Source organism: Tetrao urogallus (assembly GCF_951394365.1).
Source record: "Tetrao urogallus genome assembly, chromosome: 4".
NCBI classification, from domain to species: Eukaryota; Metazoa; Chordata; class Aves; order Galliformes; family Phasianidae; genus Tetrao; species Tetrao urogallus.
The window spans coordinates 46,998,411-47,019,962 of NC_136817.1; the positions used below are offsets into that span (position 1 = coordinate 46,998,411).

The 21,552-nt window shown below is 40.3% G+C and overlaps 1 protein-coding gene across 1 annotated transcript in view; it reads right to left on the minus strand.

Annotated features, from left to right (window-relative positions):
- Positions 1-21,102, minus strand: part of GABRB1 (gamma-aminobutyric acid type A receptor subunit beta1) — a gene marked incomplete at its 3' end in the record, with an annotated part of 92,680 nt that extends 71,578 nt beyond the window's left edge. Inside the window, exons 1-3 of the mRNA XM_079534138.1 lie at positions 21,038-21,102; positions 20,872-20,963; positions 20,703-20,770 (exon numbers count right to left, since the gene is read on the minus strand). Coding sequence (XP_079390264.1) covers positions 20,703-20,770; positions 20,872-20,944 — 141 coding nt within the window. The 5' untranslated portion in view covers positions 20,945-20,963; positions 21,038-21,102. The remainder of the gene's footprint in view (positions 1-20,702; positions 20,771-20,871; positions 20,964-21,037) is intronic.
- Between the last annotated feature and the right edge of the window lie 450 nt (positions 21,103-21,552).

Genomic DNA, 21,552 nt, shown 5'->3' on the forward strand with positions numbered 1-21,552 from the left:
TCAATGTTCAGAAATCCATGGGACCCGATGGGATTCATCCATGGGTGCTGAAGGAGCTGGCAGAGGTGATTGCTGAACCGCTTTCGGTCATCTTTGAGAAGTCTTGGAAGACGGGGAAGGTGCCTGAAGACTGGAAGATAGCCAACGTCACCCCGGTCTTCAAAAAAGGCAAGAAGGAAGACCCAGGCAATTATAGGCCAGTCAGCCTCACCTCTGTCCCTGGAAAGGTGATGGAACAGCTTGTACTGGATGTCATCTCCAGACAACTGGAAGAAGAGGAGGTTATCAGGAGTAGTCAGCACGGGTTCACAAGGGGGAGGTCGTGCTTGACCAACCTGGTAGCCTTCTATGATGTTGTCTCTGGCTGGGTGGATAGGGGGAGAGCAGTGGATGTAGTCTACCTTGATTTCAGCAAGGCTTTTGATACTGTCCCCCATGACGTCCTTATAACAAAGCTGAGGAAGTGTGGGATAGATGAGTGGACAGTGAGGTGGGTTGAGAACTGGCTGACTGGCAGAGCGCAGAGGGTCGTTGTTGGTGGTGCAGAGTCCGATTGGAGGCCTGTAACTAGCGGTGTTCCTCAGGGGTCTGTGCTGGGTCCGGTCTTGTTCAACATCTTCATCAATGACCTTGATGAGGGGATAATGGCCACCCTCAGCAAGTTTGCTGATGATACGAAGTTGGGAGGATTGGCTGACACGCCTGAAGGCTGTGTTGCCATTCAGCAAGACCTGGATAGGCTGGAGAGCTGGGCAGAAAAAAACCAGATGAGGTTTAACAAAAGCAAGTGTAGAGTCTTGCATCTGGGGAGGAATAATTCCATGCACCGGTACAGGTTGGGGGATGAGCTGCTGGAGGGGAGCTCTGCGGAAAGGGACCTGGGTGTCCTGGTGGACGACAGGTTGGCCATGAGCCAGCAGTGTGCCCTTGTGGCCAAAAAGGCCAATGGCTTACTGGGGTGCATTAAAAAGAGCGTGGCCAGCAGGTCAAAGGAGGTGATCCTCCCCCTCTACTCTGCCCTGGTAAGACCTCATCTGGAGTACTGCGTCCAGTTCTGGGCTCCCCAGTACAAAAAAGACAGGGATCTCTTGGAAAGAGTCCAGCGGAGGGCCACGAAGATGGTGAAGGGCCTGGAGCATCTCCCCTATGAGGAAAGGCTGAGTGAACTGGGTCTGTTCAGCCTTGAGAAAAGGAGACTGAGAGGGGACCTGATCCAGGTCTATAAATATCTAAGGTGTGGGGGGCAGAATGGCGAGGCCGGACTCTTTTCAGTGGTGAGTGGAGACAGGACAAGGGGAAATGGCCAGAAACTGGAGCATAGGAAGTTCCGCACAAACATGCGCAAGAACTTCTTTACAGTGAGGGTGACGGAGCACTGGAACAGGCTGCCCAGGGAGGTGGTGGAGTCTCCTTCTCTGGAGATGTTCAAGACCTGCCTGGATGCCTACCTGTGCGACCTGGTGTAGGGAACCTGCTTTGGCCGGGGGGTTGGACTCGATGATCTCTGGAGGTCCCTTCCAACCCCTACAGTTCTGTGATTCGTTACGAAATTTGGCATCTGAAAAACAAACTCTGTGCGTTTTTGGTACGGAGGGGTTTCATCTGTTCAGGTAATTGTCGAAGAAACTTCTTGCATCTTTCCAGGGAGTTTTTATGACTTCGTTGTGGAGACCTCTCAGGCATTAATTATTATTTCTTTTTAAAAAATCTTTATTTAACCTTTCATTCCTACCTCTTCTGACAATGTGGCTATGTAAATGCTGTATGCTGAAGAGTCAATAGTATGCATGCTTACATAACTTGAACAGATTTCTGGATGAAAGAAGAAGCTTCAGCTCAGTCTCTGCTTCTTGCTAGGGGGAAGAAAGAACTCTTTATTTGGGAGTTTTCACACATTCTTATTTTGTAACTTTGCTAGATTTCTGCTAAACTCCTCGGGAAAGAGTATATCCCCCCCAAAGCTGCACAGGCAAACATTTTTTATCTGAAATTAGTGTATATTTAACATTAGACATTTGCCAGGGTAGGGCTGGACTGCAGACATTTTTTCTCATTTTTTTTTTTTTTTTTAATAAGAATCACAGAACAGTTTCCACAGGAGCTCCTTAGCCCTGTGTCAGGATAATTTTGTTTCAGAATTCCTCAGGGAGGAATGAAACCTGTTACTTTACAGCTGGCAAATGAGTGTACATAATATACTGCATGACTGTTCAAGCTTGCAGGCAGCTAAGAAAACCTACTGCACCTTCCTTTTCTGAGAGATATCCCTGGCTTGGATGCGTACACCCTGGGCATTCAAAGTTATGAAGGTGACTTCTATTTGTTTAGGTCTCTGCCCACCCATTTGACATCATAGTTTCATCACCTGGTGCATGTCCTGATGCACCAGGTCTCAGTACAGACAACCTGAACTGCTTCTGACCTATGTCTATTCTGAAACAGAAACAGTGCAGCTACAGTTTGGGATGCTCTGCTGAGCCTGGACTTATTTTGGTGATAGTACTGCAATTTTCAGCTGCTCTTCTTCCAGAATCAAACCCTTATCTTTGTATTATTGTTGTCATTTATTGTTGTTATTTATTGTCATTATGCAAAAATACAAGCCTAGAAGGGTACTGGCTTGATGATTGGCTCTGTCACTGGATGAGCACACTTCATGCTGTCTGTGTATGATGATGCAGAGCATATAATTCAGGAGTGCAGATGCCATTCACCTACTCAGTCTCAATTTAGTTTGTTTAGAATGATGCACCACTAAGTATTCCTACATACTTTCAAAGATGCAATAAACATCATGGCAATACTAGTAAATGTCATTAGCTCTTTGAATTAATAGAATTACTGTTGGCAGTCAGCAGCAATAGATTAGAGTAATTCTCGCCTACTACATTAGAGTAATTCTTGGCAGTGTGAACATAATGAATCTGAGGAATTTCCAATCTGAAGAATTTATAATCATCCAACTAAAACCTGGAATATAAATACTTAGCCTGTAATCACTGATCTTTTGTTGCTTTTCACATTATTCAGGGCAGTGTGAGTCTTTTTGTCAGAAAGCCTTAAAATGTGTTTGAAGATTTCATTGGTTTTCAAGGATGCAGTTGATTGGTTAATGAGATTTAAAAATCCTTCTCAAAGTGAGACATTTTCCAGCTTTGTTTGCCTGAAATCACATTTTATTGCACAAATAGATTATAACTTGTCATTATACAAATAATATTAAGTCATGCCAGCTTAAGTGAGCTATAATTATTAATGTATCAATCCTATTCTATAGCTTCTGTAGAAGTTTCTTATCAAGTGCATAGTTTAATCAGCATTTCCCAAGGTTTCTTAGCTGTACTGATAAAAACAGCATCATCATAATGTTAGCTGTTAGCTTGAGTACTATGTGAAACCTCAAAATGCTACAGATGCCAGCATTTTCATGGAATGATAGAACAGTTTGGGTTGGATTGGACCTTTAAGATCATCTAGTTCCAACCACCCTGCTATAGGCAGGGACATCTCCCTCTAGACCGGGTTGCTCAAAGCCCGATCCAGCCTGACCTTGAAGTCCTCCAGGGTGGGGGCATCCATAATCTCGCTGGGCAACGTTTCAGTTGTGTCATCACCCTCACAGTAAAGAACTCCTTCCTTATATCTAGTCTAAATCTACCCTCTTCCAATTTAAAACCACTTCCCCTTGTCCTTTTGCTATATGCCCTAATAAAAAGTCCCTCTCCAGCTTTCCTGTAGGCCCCCTTCAGGTACTGGAAAGTCACTATAAAGTCCCATTGGAGCCTTCTCTTCTCCAAGCCAAAGAGCCCCAGATCTCAGCCTGTCCTCACAATTAAGTGATTTTGTCTTTGTAATTCTTAAGAGAGTTACCAGTTTCCCTGTTGATGTAACTCAGTGGTATAAATGGAGTTATTGTTGACTTACATGGAAAAATTAAGTCCTACTGAGATCGTTCCCATTGGAATGGGATTGGGAATGAGGTTACAGTATTTCTGTTTGGGAATGTGTCTTTGCAGTTCCTGCCTTCTATCTGAGCCAAAGTAACCAAGGTTACAAAAGCTATGACTGTAAAATGGTTGAGGAAAGAGCGTGCTTTAATTCATCATCAGTTTGTTCCAAATTTAAATGACCTTTAAATAGCCATATTGAAAAGAAAGTATAGAGTGGCTCTTCTACCTCACTCTCAAAAAGTATGGCATGATGATGAGAAAGCACTTACTGACACCTTTTAACAAGTTAGTTTAATTGTTGAAGAGGACATATTTTAATGACAGCTTTGGACATCAAAGGAAAACTATCGCCTCAGCTGAACCATTCTGTATTCACAATGAATGTGGAGAACCTGCACAGAGCTGTGATGAAGTGCTATGCTAACCAACTTTGCCCTTCTCTGTCTATGTTATCCAGTCTTACCTTTGTTTAATTCAGAAGGATTTTTGTTTTGTTATGGCTTCCAGAACTTATTCCTTATTGGATGATAAATCTGAAAGAAAGTCAAAGTTTCTTTCTGCAGTTCACTACAGAAGCAAATGATGCTACTGATTTGACAAATATTCCAAGTAGACTTGCTTGGGGAAAACAAAAATCCCATTTTTTTTTTTTCTTGTTGTTCTGTTGGACAGAAATTGGACTACAGCTGCCTAAGTCTTGCAGGAAAGAACATTCAGAGATGCGGAGGCTCCATAAACGTTATATATATTTTCACCAATGTGTACAAATCCAGTAAATACTGTTAATTCTCTTAGCTTTATAATCAGAGGAAGAAAATGGGTACAGCAAAAATGCATCTTTGTAGGCATTTCCTTTGATAAAACAATCCTCTTTACCATTTTCCCCTAAATATCTGAACAATGAACTTTCAAGTCATTAGTAACTCATGTTATGAGTATTAAAAAAAGACTTCTCAATGACATGAAAATATTGTGAGGAAATCATAGTCACCTGACAAAACAGAAAAATAAAGAGGCAGAAATACATTGTACAGAGAAATAAACCATTCTGTGTGAGTCTACGTCTTATCAACTAAAGCTCATTTAGATAGCTTCACTTTAAAAACGAAATCAGATACCATAAAATCTCATAGTGATATTCCAGTATTTCAATAATAAATCTGTTGAATGTTGTCATAATTGGTGTGTTGGAAAGCTCAGGTCTTTGGTAAAGGGAAGTAATATAGCTGGATAAAACATAAATATCTACTGTTGATTTAGGAATTGAATTAGACTACCCAGAATCTAAGCTTCCTTTCTAATCTTTCCTCAGAGGAAAACAATACTCACTTTTTGAAGATCCCCAGCAACATTACATATGATGTCCTTGATCCCTGTCCAGCACAGTTCCTTGTTTCACTTATTGTTTCTCTACCTGACTCATCATATTGCTTAAGCTCTTGCCAATTAATTGTGGCCAGCCTTTCTTATCTCTCTATCTCTTGTGGGGGTGATTATATTTTTTCTTTATTTTTCTAAAGAGCCTTTGTTTTTGTTTTTGTTTTTCTTCCAGAGGTTGCATTGCTTGGGGAGCTCTGTGCGTTCAACTCCTGCTGCTTCCCTGCTGTTGATCATCTCTTCTATCTTCCACCAGTGGCAAATAGCTATTGTGGGAGGCAAGGGATAGATTCATAGGTTTTGGACAATTTGTCAGCAAGAAATGCCAACTGGAGAATTTTCCAAAGGATCCCATATGTAAAAGAACAAATAACATCCATTTTAAAACACAGGATGCCATGCTAAATAAACAATAGTTGTCACCAACACAGAAGGATTGGCTTATAAAATCTGTAGGAGAGAACTTGGTTTGCTGCATTGCCTTATGTTTTCATTTACTTTTTAGCCCAGAGAGGATTTTTTATTTTTTTATTTTTTTGCCATGGAACACTATGGAGGGATATAGAAATTGAGATGTAATGTTTTACTTGCACTCACTGATTTTGTTTGTTTGTTTAAATCTTGTGTTCAAATACATAAGCCAGTAAACCGAAGAGTAAAATTCATACCACTCTGCTGATTATTTTGCTGATTATTATTGCTGATTAAACTGCCTGGTTTAAAAAACAAGGAAAACTTGGCACTGTCTATTCACAAAACATTCTATAGAACAAGAAGAAATATCAGTGTTCCTGTTCCAAAGCTGAAACCTTTTGTTCACAGTCATGGTGTAGCACACTCTAAAAAGCTGATTTTCGTCTTTTGTAAACTTCTGTGAATTCTCCTTTTACTGTATCTATCACTCTAAAAGTAATGCTTCCTGTTTATTTTTACAGGAGCTACAACAGATTCAAAGAGCACAATAGCACTACTTGATAGAGTAAGTTCTCAGCTACAAAGCACCATTTTTCAACATAGTCACCATCATTAGCTATGCATTTTTGCCAGTGATGAATGAGAGCCTGCATTTCCATAATAATAAAGATCTGCACCGAAGAGGGTGACCTGTGGTTTCACAGTTGCAATAATGGCATCATTGCTATGAATATGTTGTTCATACAGTTAATCTTCTCATTAGCCTGAACAGGTGGAAGTCAGAAGGTTCCAAATCTGGACTATGGGATAAGTGTGGTAAGGCAGTCCAGCCAAGATTGGGAACGTGTTTCAGACTGGTATGGAGTCTGGTGATATTATGATGCAAGAGAAAGGTTGTCCTATTTTTTGGTCTAATTCTGGAAGTTTGAGCCTTCAGCTTAGTCAATGTTTTGATGTGACGGTCAGAGTTGATGACTTGTCCAAGTTCCAGGAAATCCAGAAGTATCACAGCTTTCCAATCCCACATCACTTTACTCATAAGTAGTGCTTCTTGAACTTTTTTCTTTAATGGGAAATTCACGGAGGCATTTATTTTGGAGCAGCGCTCATAACTGTTTTGCATTTAGTTTTTAATGTTACATCCTCTGAGAGATTTATTTTTTCATAAACCATCTTTCAACCTAAGGAAAATGTATTGAATTTTTGAAATTTGATTGTACTAGAATTGAATATAATATACTGTCTAGTACTTGCATTTGACTCCAGAATGCTCTACATACTTATTAAAATATTATTTACGTATTCTTTCTGCAGATCATTTCTTCAGTACGTTTCACTAAGTATTTGATACTCTTTCATCATTGATTCTGTGAATGCGAATTTCAGTGAGACTTCTTGGGTACATCAAGACTACAAAGAAACTGAGAAATTGCACATGCCTGCTATCAAGGTATTAGATCATTTCTTGTTAAGTTAAGAAACGTATTTTTGCTTGATGTTTATATTGCACTTCAGAAAAACATACCTCCCACCCTCACAAAACCCAGAAATTCTGGAGATTTTTTTTTTTTTTTTTTTTTTTAAGCACTGTTGTCAATCTAAGTCTATGCTATGTCTTTCCATCTAGGCCAAAGACTCATTCACCATTTGTTTTCCTCCCATTCAGCATCATTTTAAAATGCTATAATTTTATCTACGGAACTAGATATTAATGATGAAATTTAATTCAAAATATCTCTCAAAGCACAGGCCAATTTTAGCAAACCCATAACTAAAAACCAGCTGGGTGTCTTCCTGCTCTCTGCCAGAAGTCCCTTTTCTCATCTGCCATGGAGGTGTTAGGTTTGCTCATATCCACATCAATGAATAGGACACGTGGTGAGCCCTTACACTGCTGCCCCATCATGCAAATCTTGTGTATCAGAAAAAAAGCTATTGAGTATGAAAAATAACATATGTGACTTTATGACTGTCTCCTGGGCGTATACAATGAGAAACCCAAACCTGAGAAAATGAAATGGTTTGCTGACATTAAAAGCATGTGTTTACTTCTGTTCTTGTAACTATTTTCACTCAGACTTGCACACAAATTCATCTGTGGCACTGATGTGGAAAGTCATATAAAAGTTGCCTATCTACTAGCAGTCATGCTGTGGAAAATATACTGCCTCCCCAGGAACTTGTTTGTTTCATGTCTGTAATAAACCCGAGACTAAATGGTCAAAACACTTTTTCTCCAGACATTGGTTCAAATCTTAACTCAGCCACAGAACTCTGGAAATGTGATGAGAAATAATTTATGCCAGCAAAGCACCTTTTGTGATATAGCATCTTGACCCGGTTTGTTCATAAGTCTTTTCACAGAAGAATTTAATGTAAATCATTTACTGTTCTTCTTTTAACTCAGTGTTGTTCAACTGCTATTTAAAGCACAATTTTACAAGACGCTGAGTATCCTGGGGGAGGGGAATCACAAAATCTGTTATCTATGGGGTGTACCAATGTTTCTGCAAATAATCTCTGTGGCAAATTAATCTTCTCATCGGCCCACCTGTGGGATGATATAACCAGAAGGTTGACTGAGTGCGGGATGTTGCATTGATATGAATATTATAGTTTCTGCCTTTGTGAATGGCTGTAAATGTGTTGCTCCTAGCACAGACATAATTTACTCAAGAGACCAAAGGGTTGAAATTACTGAAATTGCAATGTAGAGTTGCTAAGGATTGTTTTTGAGAAAGCACACCGGATATGGATGTGACAGAGAACCCAGTAAGTGGCCATTTGAGAAAAGAGAACAGCAGATCAGGAAAGACTTTTTCAACTTTCAAGACACGCATTTTGCATGAAAGCTGTGGTTTTTAGTGTGCATTAAAACTCTACCACAAATACCCAAAGGAAAAATCTTTTCCATGGGAGGGAAATTTTGCTCATGTTCTGGTAATTGCTCTGGTAAATACATGTGAAACTGAAAAAAAAATTTTTTTTGTCTATTGCTCCTTCTGACCCAGATACTATTCTTGCAATTTTTGCAAAAATGGTGAGACTATCAGGGATACACATGAAAATTTCCCAACCTCTTTAATGACTAGCAGAGCCCTCTGCTGTTGGATGTTGTTGCAATGTCCCAAAAACCGAGTAAATCTAACATTTAATGCAATTAAATAGCCTGTTCACAAAAGAGCCATGGCTGTTGCTTATCTGCTGTTACAAGAGGCAGGCAGCTAGTGATGTAAATGAGTAAATAGAAAAAAACTGTTAATTCGGTATTTTGACATGCATTGTTCTTTTTACAAATGAGTATAATTGTTGCCTTCTCCCAGGAGGTGAATCCATTCTGCAAACAGCATATGTAAAGTAAATGAAGTAAAAATGTGCTCCCAGGCTAGCCCAGAATCAGGTGTATTTTGAAATCTAATGCTGCTGAAGGATATGTGATGCTGTGACGTATCCAGTAACTTCCTTTTGTTCTTGCACTCACACTGTTCATCTGGAAACACACTGTACAGGGCAAAGTCTACTGCGCTGACTCAAGTTGAATTCACAGTTGCCTCTTGATATATCACAATATGTCATTCAGTAATCCCACTGAGGAAAATGTAATTACCATGCAACATCCCGCACTGTCTTGGGGTTTCTCACTAAGTAAGTAAAAAATAAATTTCTGTCAGTACTGCAGAAATAGTGTTTTGGAGATGTTGGAGCAGACCAGCTGGGTCATAAGCCATGATGGTTCACTGAAATTACTGGTCACAGGGGGTATGTTCTTTTTTAGCTGCAGGCTGTATGTCTTTTCTTTCCATCTGAGTGTACAGAAACTTGTCCACTGTCCAAGTAAGCTCTTACACAATGAGTTTAATTCTCACAGTATCCCTGCGAGACATGAATTGTAACAGAGGAGAAATTAAGGGCCAGAGGAGTTGCTCTGTGTCCACAGCCATGCACAACGTCTGAGTAAGGATCTGAAATTGGCTTATGGTTCCACCATAGACATCATCCTGAGTCTGTTGTCTTTTTTTCTATAATGTGACATTTAACTACTGATGGCACTGATCTCCTGCTGAACAAAGAGTGAAATCTAAGGCTTCTGCATTCTAAGATGCATACTGTTCAAGCTAGCTGAATTACTATATTTTCCTCTGGAGCTGTGACCTCCTCTGATAGCTTTGCTCCACTGTTAGATTGATGGTCATGCTCATTGGGAGGGAAAAGAATTAATTCCCACATACTTCTCCAAACTGTGGACTTATCCTAATTAATTTATTTAAATACAAATATATAAATAAAAAATCACTAATCTTTACAAATAATGGAAGAGACTCTCACTTGTGACTTTTAAAGCTTGTAAGTAATGCTTATGTGGTAATGTACTTGTGAAAATGAATGATCAAAAAAAAGACCATAAAGTCATAGAATAGTTAAGCCCACCCAGTTCTACTTCCTTGCTATATGCAGGGCTGCCCTTTCCCCTCTTTCCTCCCCCCCACTGCTCAGGCTGCCCGGGGCCCCATTCAGCCTGGCCTTGAGCACCTCCTGCTTTCTGGGTAGCCTGTGCCATATCCTCACCACACACACAGCAAAGAATTTCTTCCTGCAGTCTAATCTAAATCTCTCCTCTTTTAGTTTAAAACCATTACCTCTTGTCTTGTTGCTACACTCCATGATAAAGTCCCTCTCTAGCTTTCCCATAGGCCCCCTTTAAGTACTGAAAGGCCACCATAAGACTTCTCTGTAGTCTTCTCTTCTTGATCCCATGTCTAGGATGAGACTCTCTAGAATGAATTAAATTTTTACTTTTGTATTTGAAATTGTCTTAATGAACTGATAATTTTATACAGTGCAAAAGTCTCCTCTGAGAGCATCTCTCTCTCTCTCTCTCTCTGATAAACCATGCTGTGCTGGTGAGAAGAGCTAAAATAGCTACTGTAAGCTGACTGGTTCCTGTTTAATAACCTGCTATTTAGTAGGTTGTTCTTACACTGTATTTTTCTGACTTATGCTGGTAACTGTAATCCTCTCCTTTTTGTTTACTCCAAATTTCTGCTAGGAATAATGAAAAGGAAATAATGTGGTATTTCTTGAGATCTCAATAATATATACTATTGGTGAGCTTCTGGAAAACAAAACCATTTCTCTTGGCAGTGCGAGCTGAATTTCTATGCAGGATTCATTTCAAATTGCTACTGCATTGGCATGTTATTGATGTTCTGGAAGCTTACATTTTTTTTTTTTTCTTTTTTTTTTTTTCCAGTCAGTCCTGGTGCAGTGGGTAAAATAAATCCTGAATTTATAGGTGACTGCTAGTCCCATGTTTCACTCCTTTCATAGGAAGCCAGTGACAAAACTCTACTGTCTGTGAGATGCAATATATTATATTTATGTAGCCTTTGAACCTCATCTATATGAACCTCTCCTTGGCTAGTGTATTGGTATTCAGGATGAATGGTTTACAAGCAAATTGATCAAAGAAAGGATAAATCAGCATAGAAGAACACAGGGAAAGGTTCTTGTTCCAGGCTTGGTTATTCTCTCATGTCAAAAATTAAGGATACAGAAAATTATAACAAAACAAAGGTTTAGAAACGGCTGTAATTGGAGAGCTGGAGTGCTCATACGAACTGCTAAAGAAACTGATAAGCTGGTAAAATGAACATGCACTTCTACTGATGTAACAAATTTTACCCATGAGCAGTTTCACTGAGATCAATGGGACTATCAGCATCTAGTCTTTTTGGAAAGGAGCAGTCTCCTAGAAGCTCCTGAGATATTTCAGCATGAACACCTGCAGCTGTCTGGTACTTGTTTTATTTCACCTGTGCTTAAAAGGCTCTTCTGATTAAAAACATGCTGGGGAAATAACTGCACTCTTCTTTTAGTATGATTAAGATCCTGAACAATATTTAGACACCATCTATCTGTTCCAGCAGTTTTAACTGCTGTCTCTTCAGTTCATTCTATAGATAATTAAAACAGACTCAACTGAAATTCTTCATCTCAGCCAAATGGATTGATGAATTTTAATGGAGAACACTTATTCCAGTCTTTAATTATGTTTGGCAGTCTGAAATCTTCGCTTTGAAACTATGTATTCTATTGTAGGCATTTAAAACCTTACAATTCAATCTTGCTAAGTGATAATGCAGCTTTCTGGAAGCTGTCTTTTTGTTTTAGATTCCATTTTACTTGTTCATGACCTAACCCAAACAATCAAGCATTTTCCTTAGCAGAAGATACAGCAAACCTCAGTGTGACACCGCTTTGGCCAAAACCAGCACTGCACTTTTGAAAGGACACTGTCAGCCTCAATAGGCAAGAAGTCTAATCTACCTTCTCCATCTCCAGCATAAGAAAATCTTAATACAGAGCTATTGCTTAGAAAAAAAGGGGAAATGGTTTTAAGTTGAGGGAGGGAAGATTTAGGTTGGATGTCAGGGGGAAGTTCTTTACAGAGAGAGTGGTGAGGTGCTGGAATAGGCTGCCCAGAGAGGTTGTGGATGCCCTGTCCATCCCTGGAGGTGTTCAAGCCCAGATTGGATGGGGCCCTGGGCAGCCTGATCTGGTATTAAATGTGGAGGTTAGTGGCCCTGCATGTGGCAGGGGGGTTGGAGATTCATGATCCTTGAGGTCCCTTCCAACCCAGGGCCATTCTGTGATTTGTGATTGTCTGATATTATTCTGCTAGATTATTCAGTGATTGCTGCTGCAAATTTCTTAGAGGACATATTTGCAACAGTTTTGCCTTTGGGTTAGAAACAGTTTCATTTTAATATATTTTCTGGAGTGCCGTCAGAATTACAGATAGTATTTCATGTGAGGGAAGAGGAACTTTAGAAGCCCAAATGTGCACCTCTTTTAGATCCAGAATTCTTCTAGAAAGAAGAAAAGGACTCTTAGAGAGTATTCAAGTATAAAACCTTTCTGGTAGCCACCTTGGACTCTGTCATCAACTGAGAATCCTTTAGCTGGTTTCTGAGGTTTCACTACGCTTCAAAACAGCATACTTTAATATAAGGAATGAGACATCCCAGAAATCTCTTCCCAGCAGCTGCTGCTTGGAATACAGCACTCCACAAAGCACAGTTTTCTGTCATTCAGCATCACCAGCTGAATGACAGAAATCTTCAGGCTTAATTCTGTAGCTTCAGATGTTGTCCCAGACTACCTGGCATCTTGCAAACAGGAACAAGTCTTTTTTTGGTGGTAGCTTTGGAGCATGTTCCTGTTCCTTCCCTGAGGCTGGGAATCTTTTCACATGTCAGGGAGAAATGATGGTGTGATTATTTCCTCTCCTGACTCCTCAGTTTTACTTCCAGGCGTTACTTGAACAGCAGTTAGAAGAGAATGTATGAGAACAGCCTAGAAGAATTACAGAAAACAGGCAATAGAGTAAAAAATAAAGTTGATTTTAAAAAGACCCACTAAGTTCTGCAGTCATTTGAAATGCGCCCCTTCAATCTCCTTATAAAAGCAAACACTTACTTTGGGAGCTTCTGATATTCTCTTCTTTCCAGAATCAGAATAAAAAAGGCAATGAAAAGAAAGAAAATAAAGATACAAACTTTTAATTAAGCTCTCTGTTCTACCTACCTACACATTCATTTAAAGAAACAACAGGTTCTTGGGAGGACTTTGAATTTTACAGAGACGTTTTTTCTTTTTAGAGAAATGATAATTACAGTATGAGTCCTTTGTGTGAGTTGTTGGCAGTTCAATTACTAAAGTATCATTTGTGACCCTGAATGCCCTCAGTGTGTTTGTGCTACTGAACTGTGAAGTTTGTGGAGGCTAACAGAGCCCAAGCAAGAAGATTTCAGTGCTCACGATGTGAGCATGTTGTTTGATGCAGATGCACAAAACATCTGGAGAAAACATGTGACCTTCAGTTATGGGATGAGAAAATCCATCTCATTACAAGCCTCCCATTGCTATAAGATTAACTGTAGATTTTAGGAGTGAGACCTGGAAGGAGAAGTGTTTTGGAGAATGATTAAGGAAATGTGTGGTCCTTTTCTTTGCAGCTATTTCTGGCAGTTTGTCACAGTAATAGCAGCACGTTTCAGTCCTATGTATTTATTTATTTTTTATTCTAGGTTCAGGAGAAATGAGAAGGCAAGATGCAGCTTATAAAAAATGTTGTTAAAATTCAACAGACTAGCTAGATAGTTTTCTATCATTTGTAATCTTGTGCTGCGTACTTGGAATGTGCTTTAAACAAACGGGAAGTGTGAATACTGTCTGTTCTATTCAGAAATGTGGGTGTTGCAGGGTTTATACGATCTGCCTCCACTATAGACGTATCAGGATACCATGTGGTGTCAGGTGTAAAACCCGGACTAAAAGATGTATGAAGTACATAGGTCAGAACTGAGCTTATCAACCCTTGAGAAAAGCTAAGTAGTGAGGGTAAGCCACCTGCTGTGTCCAGAGAGAAGAAATTGAGAAAGCTGGAAGAACTGCCTGTGGGCAACTGTGATTTTAACATCAAATAAGAGAATCACATTTTCTATGAAGGGCATTCATAGCTAGTTCATTTAAACCTTGAAGTAAGGAAACTTGTGAAGTATTGTGCCTGTCAGGCTGAAAAAAAGGATTTGGTATATTGCTTATATTAACCTTGAAGCTGTTCTCAGTTTAGTTTGATTTTAAAAACAAATTAAGATTATAGAATGGCTTCAGTTGGAAGGGACCACTTTCTGAGTCATATGTTTGACCTTTCTGGGTCATATGAAGCACTTTATCCTTTTTGTGTACTTGTTAATTTTGTTGAAGTATCACTTAGTTCTGTATTCAAATGAAAAACAGCCCAACATGACATCCAATAACAGTGACCTCGCTGCTTAACCTCAGGATGTTGATTTCTACATTCACTCCATGTTTCACTGTTAACATAATTACTTACATTTGAAGCAGACAGTGATGAAATGATCTGACCTTTATATATTATTACTTGGCTAGTTTTTCCTTATTTGCTGGAAAAAATCAGTTGCTGAACATTCTTATTAATATTCATTTCAAATCCTTTGCATGTCCTTCATGCTATAACTAGAAAGTAATTCTCCCTTCTTCTGCACTGCAGGACACAAGTTTTCATAAAGAATTGTTGAGTTTTATGTCACTTTTAAAAATCAATGTAATCTCTATGAATACTGTCTGATGGATGTATTTATATTGAGGATTTGCATTTATTATCATTGCAATTAATCTGATTGCTTCTGTTGCCTTCCTGACTGAGCAGAAGAAGTTGATTTTTCCATTCTCCGTGTACCAAACTTGAGATTCAAATAAAGGAGATTTTGCTGCTGTGAAGGAAGGGATCTATGGAAATGGGATTCATTTTGGTATGAAATTGCCTAGAAGAGAGATGGTTTTCTAGTTTGACATTCAGAGTAGCCAATATCCTGCTTTCTCAGTACTTAACCCAGCCAGTGAGAAGGGACAAGACAACGTGTGAAACTTCAGGCAGTCAATAAACACAGCTGAAGAGTCCCTTAGCCTGCAATAAGTGCCTTAACATAACGTGCAAGGATACATAGAAGTTGGTCAATAGCTGGAGTCTAGTGTACAAATGCTGGCCTGACAGAGGTAATGGGCAAACTAAAAGTGATTCTAAGCCTTACTCAGCTTGAGGGCTTAAACTAGCCCCTGGGAAGGAAGACTAAAATGGGGTCCTGGGCTGTGGACAGCGTTGTGGTATATTTATCTTGAATATTACTCTAGTCTTCTCTTGATTTCTCTTCACTAATACAAAACATGATTTTATCCTGAACTAAATAATAAGAATTTACTAAAATGTGGTAACCCATAGATATATGTAATAGTCTAAAAATATACAACAAGAATTGAAAAGATGAAATTACCTTTAGAACTGGGGTAGTTAATATAAGCAGTTGTGCTGGATATTAATGAATAACTTTCTGGAAGCTGTTGTGCATTTTGTTGTAAATGTGCCACAGTGCATTTGCTGCAGTGGTGGTGTTCTGTGATACAAAATTACTATGAAAAGAAAAAATCAAAGGAAGAATCTTTCCAAACTGTTATTTGCTTGTTTATGATAATTTTGCATATCCTGAACCAAAACACAGTTTCTGTAAGATTCAGTAGGTAACTACTGAGAGAGAATACCTTCTGCCATTTACAGGTTCAGCCTTCAAGTAATAGGAAGCACTTCTATTATTCCAACCTCTAGAGGCATCTATGTGCTTGCCTTTCATCTATAGGCAAATTTGAAAACATTTGCCTATATATATGCATATGTTGACAAGTTAGTCTTGTGTGATAGTCCTAGATCTTGGAATTAAGCGCAGCCAACTAATGTTGAATTAATGCTTATTAATATCAAGGGGAGTTTTGTTTCCCGAATGCAGTAAACAATTATGATTTTATAAAATAAAGTAACTCAGCTATGAAGTCTGACCCAGTTGCTCTGGGTTTGATCCAGCTGGGTCTTACAGGCTACCAACGATGTAAATTGCAATCTCCCCGAGCATCCAGTTTGTTTCCTGGACTGTCCTCACAGAATAAAAAATAATCGTTTCCTTACATCCAACTCTGATCCTCTTTGGTTTCACTTCGCATCTCCCATCATGGCACATACCTCTGTGAAATGTCTGGCTCTATATTCTCCGTAACTTCTTCACAGATCCTGAGAATGTGCCCTCAGAACCATTTCTTTCCAGACAGAACAGTCCCAGATCCTTGAGCAAGCAACCCAGCTTGGTTGCTCTCCACTGAACTATCATCAGTTCTGCATCACATAACTGGGCTGGACCCAGAACCAGATGCAGTATTAAATGTAGTCTAGTGAGCACCAAGAAGAGATAATAAGTTCCCCTGACCTACTATCTGTGCTTTGGTCACACAGCCCTGGATGCCAACAGCCTTTTATACTGAATGGATCCATAACCCTCTGCGTCACATTGTACATGATATTTGTTCAAAGATTTCATTAATTTTGCTTGGTTCTGATGTTAATTCTGGATTCCTGATGATCACAGGATGCTCTGAAACATGCTTTATTTCTTTTCTGTACATACTGATTTCTGTCTTTTTTGAAGTGAATTGTGTTGTTGCATTGGTGATAAACAGTGAACAGCAAACTTGTGAAGATCTCAAAAGAACTAAAGCACATCAACACTGCTATGTGGAAAATGACTCTGTGAAAGTTCAAACTGAAAAAGCATGCGGCCTTCCAGAATGATCCACGCTAAAGATAAAGATGACCCTTGCTATATAGGTCATGGTGTCACAGGAGTTTGTTTTTCAGTTTTCCACACTTGCAGAACTGTTCACTACCCAAACTGAACAAAGTATGGTGACCTGAATGCACTAAAGTAGTTGAGCCTTCAGACTGATTATAAACTTCCAAAGTAGCATCAGAAAGTGCTTCGATCTTGGATTTCATTTGCAGCGTAAACTAGTGTTTCAACAGTAGGTCTGGGAGCAGCCCTAAAGCACTACATTGCTTCCAGGAAAAGTGAGGTAAACTCTGACAACATGAGCAGTGGAGCTTTTGTGCTGTGAGAGACACTTTGCTCCTCAAATCTATCACAGTGATGGGGTCATGATATGGATCTGCTCTGTGCCACAAAACATAACTTCCTCATTCAGTATAAGTCAAGGTATCAAAAATGCACCAGAAGATAAATTCTGTTTCTTGGTTCAGTTTCTTACGTATAATCATAAAAGCAGGAAAGATAAAAGAATATGAGAGAATCACAGAATCACAGAATTGTAGGGGTTGGAAGGGACCTCCAGAGATCATCGAGTCCAACCCCCCAAGGGTGGTATCACATGAAATGAATGGAAAACAAAAAAAAGATGTAGTTGGGATATCATCAGTTTCTCAAAAGGATGTAAAAATGAGTGGTTTAAACTAAATTATTTCTGAGTCACATGTTTTTGAATAGGTATGTTGACAGTATATGAGACAGACTTCTCAAGGAGAAAGCATGGGAAGAATACTGGGTGTGAAGAAGATAAAAAATTATATCACTCACTTCAAAGAACAATGAAACATTTTTTTCCCTCTTCTTGCTCAGAAATAAAACTGCAATCTGGTATCACACAAACCAGTGTCAAATCAGTATGGTAGGTTAAGTACAGAGTTTCCCAAAATGAACTAATGTGAGTACTTTTTTGCATCTCTCTCAACTTCTCTATAAAAGGTTCTTTTTCAAGTGCATTGGTTTTCCAAGCACTTTCCAGCTACTTTTTCACTATGATAAAGGTATGACCACCTGCTCAGTAGAAAAAATATTTTAGAGAGAAAATCGTCATGTATTGTATGTGATGTTGGTTTTTTTTCCAGCTACTTCTCAACTATTTTCTAGTAGATAGAGCATTTGATTCGCTTGCGTGCCCTGGATCTTGAAGGTAGTTACTGTGAATCGTGCTGCCCATGTTCATTCTTGCTGTGCAATACACATCTCTTCTTAATAGCATAAAGGTATCATGATAAACCAGACAATGCATATCACAGAAATTTAATAGATTCAGTAATAGTGAGGTTCTTAATGAAATCACTATATTCGTGTGAGTCCCTAGAAATCTTCTAAGGGAACTCTGTCATGAATGAAAATTAGGTGAACTGTCATTAATTGAAACAAAGCGAAGAATCATTTTATATCTTTGGAAGCAAATGCTTTATAAATCCCAATTATTGTAGCAAGGATGGGAAAATCTGATGGAAAGAGATTAAAACTTATTTTATATTTGGAAATAAGTAGCTTTTGAACAGAGCATTGGTCATTAGGTCTTTTACATCCTAGTTCTCCTGCTTGTTTCATGTAAGACAATTCAGTAGAATATTTCAGAATAGTTTAGCATATTTAGAGAAGAGGCTACAGGAAGACAAGCTGCCTGATTGAACAGTTGTTACTATTGGTTTTCACAGAATTCACAATAGTTCTGTTGACTATATTTCAACTTTTTACACTATGACTTGTACATACAAATCTGCCTGTTGACTTGGCAGACAGCCTACAGCCAAGACAAATTCTCATCTAATTCACTGAAGAGGTACAGAGATAAAGTAAAAATCTTTACTCTTATCTAAGCACTGGAACTGGAATAGGAAGTTTAACCCCATCAGTGTGTACCAGGATTTGGAACAGCTGCTTCTGTCACTCTGAAAATTAGGTTTTACATGACTGAGGAGAGCACAGGCATGAGACAACTGCCCCTGCTACTCCTGTGTGAGACTGATTGAACAGAATGGTCTTCTGGCCTTACCTAGGAATGGTTGCTTCCTTCCATTGGGAAAGATGTGGCATTTTATGTAATGGAAATATTTTGATTTTTTTGACCCATCTTAGTCAAGCTGCCCCTCTTAGCAGTCTAAAAACATCCAGCATACAACTTTCCATAATTAAAAAACAAATTACACTTTCCCAAGGGCTGTGCAAGGTTTGGAAGGGAGAAGAGGGGTGCATGTTGGATCCTTCAAAGCTAAGCAAAAATGCTGTGAGCCAGTGCTACGCGATTATTACCCCTCGACACTGCTACTGGAAACTGTCAGATCTACTCCCCTTTGAATTAACAGTATTTCAGGTGTTGACACTTGACTTTTCTGAGCAGGTATTTTGGTGATGGTGTTGGCAGTATTTGGTTATCCCAGGGTACACCATTTTGCAGAAGCAGTGATTCTGTTACAGAGTGGGAGAAATAGTTTGGAGTTTGTTTGTTCTTCGATTGTTCAGACCTAAAGAAACTCCCTGCTTCATCTGAACAGTTCCTACCATGACCACCACCAGAGTACAAAGTAGCAACAGGAACTCCAAGAGCTGATACCTCTATCATGCTCTCTTTATGTTCTGCAGAGTCCAGTTTGCTCCATGCAAAGTGGCCAGACTCCTCCCTCCAGATTCTGTTAGGTGTATAAAAAAATCTAGCAGTGACAAGTAAGAAAGAACCCTGTATGAAGAGCATGAAGAGAAAAACATCTCTCTTCTTTTTTGTGTGACAACTGTTAATTTTATTATATGAAGCAAACACATGAGAAAATTACTTTGAACAGGCATATATTACTTTTTTTCTCCCCCCCCCCCCGTTTTTTTTGTGTGTGTGAAATAAACTGATGATCAGAATGGAAATATAAGGTTTTAAGCTTCTTTTAGCTAAAAAGAGGAAAAAAAGCATCTTAGATTTTCATGAGACCGAACATAAGAAAAGAGAGAGAGCAAAATGCCTTCATTTCTGTAAAATGTTCAAAATTGTAACTGATGATTTTTCAGTTTCTTCTGGGAAAAGACTACTGAACGAGGCAACCACTGTACATAGTTTTGCCCTCCAAGCCTGCATCTCTAGTCAGCTGGAACTCAGCAGCAGAGTTGAAATCAAATGACACTCCTTTTACACCTGTACCTTGGGGACTTCTCTAATTTTGATAGCTGGAGAGGGGACATGGTTGTGCATTTAATCTACAACAGTTTTCTACGGGAAGGGTTGTTTTTGCAGAAGCTTCATATTGTTTACTTTTTGCTGCTTTTATTCAGTGCCATTTTACATTAAAAAAGCAAATACACACAAAAACAAACCGACCTATCCCTGTGCAGCTACAGCCAAGCAACCCCAACATTTCTAAACTCAATTGCTGACCGTGTGAACAACCATCGCTAGCAGAGCCCAGACCCTCAGACCTGCTGCAGGCATTTCGAACACGGCAGCGAGCACATGTGGAGTGCTTGCTTAAGCATGCAAACATTACGCCAACAGCGCAAATAGCTTTTCCTAGCAACCCCGACGTGCTCGGCTATTGTGCAGCATGTGCTCTCCCCTGCGGTAGACAGCCCCGAATCCGGGCTTGCTCTTAGCAGCCCCGACGCCGCTACAGGTGGCCGCGCGGAATTCATGCTGCCGGCGGAGACCGGACGCGAACCTGTCGCGGCGCTGCGACGCGGCCGGCAGGCGGCGCCATAACGCAGAGGGCTCGGCGCCCCGCAACCCCGTCCCGCCGCTACTCACCATGTTGACTTCCGACACCACGTCGATGCTGGCGATCTCGATCCGCATGCCCACGTCGACGGGCGGACCTGCGCGGGGGAGAGGGAGGGAGGGAGGGGAAGCGGGAGCCGGTGTTAGGCGGAGATCCGCCGGTCATAGGGCCGGGGAGCGAGAAGTGCGGGCGCCTCACCTCCGAAGTCAGGCCTGAGGCGGATATCGTAGCCGTGCAGCAGCCTGTCCACCGTCTCCTTCACGTAGGACATGTTGCTGGGCTCATCGGCGCTGCGGGAAGGAGCAGAACCAAGTCAGGGAGGCGGCCGCTGCCCCGCGCCCCTCCCCGACCCGGCAGCGCTCACCTGCGCGCCGCGCACCCCACAGCCAGCACCAGGGACAGCGACAGCGCCCATGAGCCGCCCCCCCTCGCCGCTCTCATCCCGGCTCCGGCCGCGCCTACGCCTCTCGGGGGCGACTGCAAGTTGGAACGGAGCGGAGCAACAATTGCCGGCAGCGCAGCGCATGCGCCGAGCGGAGCGCCGTGGGCACCGGTATCTTTGTTAGCCTGCGTAACGCAGGTGCCGTGAGTGCTGTCGTTTGGCCGTGAGGGCTGCTACAATGAACGCACCTTTCTTTTCTTCCTCTTTTAATCACCTCCTAGCTCAACTCGGTGGAACTTCGGCGTTGCTTTTGTGAATTCTTAATGTTTTCTAGTCATGATTATTGTATGCTGTAGTTGTACTGGTGATCAGGTGTGATTGGTGCTGCTGGGCATACAGCACTCGACATGTACTAAAAGTTTGAAAACATGGTCCTGATAAAGTTACCTGGTTTCTTTTAAACACTAAATTAGGGTTTTCCATGGGACTGGAGTCCC